This window comes from Priapulus caudatus, unplaced genomic scaffold (assembly GCF_000485595.1).
Source record: "Priapulus caudatus unplaced genomic scaffold, Priapulus_caudatus-5.0.1 Scaffold332, whole genome shotgun sequence".
Taxonomy (NCBI): Eukaryota; Metazoa; Priapulida; class Priapulimorpha; order Priapulimorphida; family Priapulidae; genus Priapulus; species Priapulus caudatus.
Genome location: NW_014577393.1, coordinates 96,748 through 99,511, shown reverse-complemented (window position 1 = coordinate 99,511; position 2,764 = coordinate 96,748). Strand labels below are relative to the sequence as shown.

The window sequence follows — 2,764 nt, the reverse complement described above, 5'->3', positions numbered from 1 at the left end:
CCTAACCCTAACCCTAACCCTAATGCCAAAAAGGGGCTTCAACGACCGACGGCTACCGTACCCGTAGCCACTGCGTTGAACTTAACTTTGGCTAAAGGCCTGTGATCGGATATTCATGCTCTATACCTATTATATTATGTCTTGTTTCAGAACATAGATGGAGCCACTATTTAGAAGAAATTGAATCAGCTCTAGCAAAGTATGAGCCATGTTCACAAGCAAACTGCAGCTGCCACAAGAGGTCAGATTCATCAATATTATTTACTCTTTTACCTCTTCCTCTTCTTTTTCTGCTTCTTTCTCTTCTTTTTCTTCTCTTCCTCCTCCTGCTCCTTTAGCTTCTGTTATGTACAATACCATGCTCACATACACAGATTCACTCACACATACACACACATGCATTTACATCGCCATGCTGTATAATATTCACTTGTACTTTTTACTTGCCTTTTTCTGGAACAGGATCTCCTTTATATATGACAGCTTGTGAATACAGTTAGAGATGACAGAATGTTCAACAGAGTCTTTATTTATTGGTTAGTCATTTGTGGAGACTTGGTATCATATGATGTTACAGTGTGATAGAGGCAGATCTGTCGTTGTGGGTAGAGGATGGAGTCAGACGGGACATGCTGGATCAACTGAAGGATAGAGGAACCACATACCAGATCATTGAACATAAACTCTACAGAGAGGAAAAATGCATGTTTCCGTTCAGGTTCGTGATTTTTTAGTCTGCGATTCAACAGCCGTGTAGTATGAGGAGCTAACATAAGTCGACCGTTATTTACGTTGCGTTAGTGATGTGCTATTTAGTGATATTTAGAAAGGAAGCTTGTAGGTCTTATTGGTATATAGCAGAAGATGTACAGTCAAGTGGATCTTGTTTTCTCAATTTCTGCTCTGTTTATGTTCACAGGTGTAAAGGAGTCGAACACTTCATCCTCGAGATTATTGACGATCTTCCCAACATGGAGTTCATTCTAAACACACACGACTATCCACAGACCATCCGCAGACTGAAACCTGGGCCGGTCTTTTCCTTCAGCAAGGTCTGTTAGTGTTATCAGGTGTTCATTGATCTGCCTCGTGTGATCGTAGCTACTCATGTGTGTGTGTGTGTGTGTGTGTGTGTGTGTGTGTGTGCGTGCGTGCGTGCGTGCGTGCATGCGTGCATGAGTGCGAGTGTGCGTGTGGTACATATCTGTGTGCATGTGCATGTGTGTGTGCGTGCACGCGTGTGTATTCATATAATAAGCTCAGTACTCGATAGCATTTGCAGTGGTAAGATGGCTGGTAATGTATTGCTGTTTCACAGTAATAGAAACTGCTAACAAGAACTGTACAAAGAATACTTTCTGCGTTTAGACAGGCGTGCATGCTGATGTTATGTACCCAGCGTGGAGTTTCTGGGAGGGAGGTCCAGCTATTAGCCTCTACCCAACAGGAATAGGTCGGTGGGACCTGCACCGAGACACTATTGCAAAGTACGTCCTACTGCTACTACTACTACTACTCACCAAAAAACAGCTGAAAGAAAGAACTGAAATGCATTACGTCTGGCAGTACGCCACACGGAATGAAGTGGTTTGAACATTGAGTCTGTTTGAGTGAATGTGTTATGAGCTAGCTTCAATTCATCCCATGTTTATAACTCGAGCGACGAATTTGATATTTTACAGATGAAAATTTCTTTCGCAAATTTTGCAGCAATAATGAATTTGTTCGGTTAGCGACACAAATATGAATGACCCAAATATTGCATGGAACAAATCGAAAAGTGAGATTTGCTATGCGTTCTCCCCTAGTGCTAAAGCGTGTACACTAGGGGTGAGTATTGCGACCAAAAACCGTATTGCAATATATTGCAATACGACAAAACCGTATTGCAATATTTTCCAATACGTATTGGGAAGTGTATACCATGCATGATATAGTAACAATTTGATGGTTTATCATCATATATTGTATTAGGCCAAACAAAAAAATACCTTTGGTTCGGGTCACATGGATTGTGAAAATTAGGGTAGGTAGGTAGGTATAACATTTTTTTCCCTGCAAAAACATGGTTAGGCAGGAATATAATTTATTCCCCCACAAGTTAAATATAAGAATATAGGAATATAATTTGAACGAGCGAGTAACCGAAGTGTGGCGCAGCGCGTTCCACAGCGTGTGCGCATGCAAAATGCATCGATCTGTGGCGTGTGGAAAATATCACACGTGTTTGATATTTTCGTCTACGTGTGGAAGATTGAACAGCGTCTGCGGAGTGGCTATGTAAAGTTCCACACCGTCTCTATGTAACCGACCACTAGCAGGAGGTCAAGCGAGTCACGTGATCTTAACTTGCGGTTGCAGCGCGGCATTGGTGACAACCGCTGGGATGAGCCTGAGGGCCAGGGCTCGAATTAACCGACGGCACCGACGGCAATTGCCGGCGGTGCCCCTATCAATCGCCGTACTGCCCCTGAAAATCCAACCTGACCGACGGCAGTCACCTGCCTTGCCCTTTTCTGTAATTGTCGTCGGTGCCTCTGGCTAGACTGGTTCGCGGTCGCACTGTTTGTCGCAGAGCGTGTACATTGTCTAGCAGAGCGTGAGGCCGGATTCCAGTCTACCCTCCGGCAAAAACAATAACCGTAAACGTGGCTTGCTGCCAGTAGACGATCGATAAATCGTGCGCCTGTGTATGCCCGTGGTAGAACACGCATATTTATGCTGCACGTGGACTCGGCCCGCGCACGATTTAAAGCGCGGGAAA

The 2,764-nt window shown here is 44.1% G+C and overlaps 1 protein-coding gene across 1 annotated transcript in view; it reads left to right on the top strand.

Moving 5' to 3' along the window:
• The window catches only part of LOC106809158 (protein O-glucosyltransferase 1-like), a gene marked incomplete at its 3' end in the record, with an annotated part of 17,431 nt that overhangs the window by 11,834 nt on the left and 2,833 nt on the right, over positions 1 to 2,764 (top strand). The window contains 4 exon segments of the mRNA XM_014812141.1: positions 151 to 241; positions 578 to 718; positions 920 to 1,052; positions 1,369 to 1,487. Coding sequence (XP_014667627.1) covers positions 151 to 241; positions 578 to 718; positions 920 to 1,052; positions 1,369 to 1,487 — 484 coding nt within the window.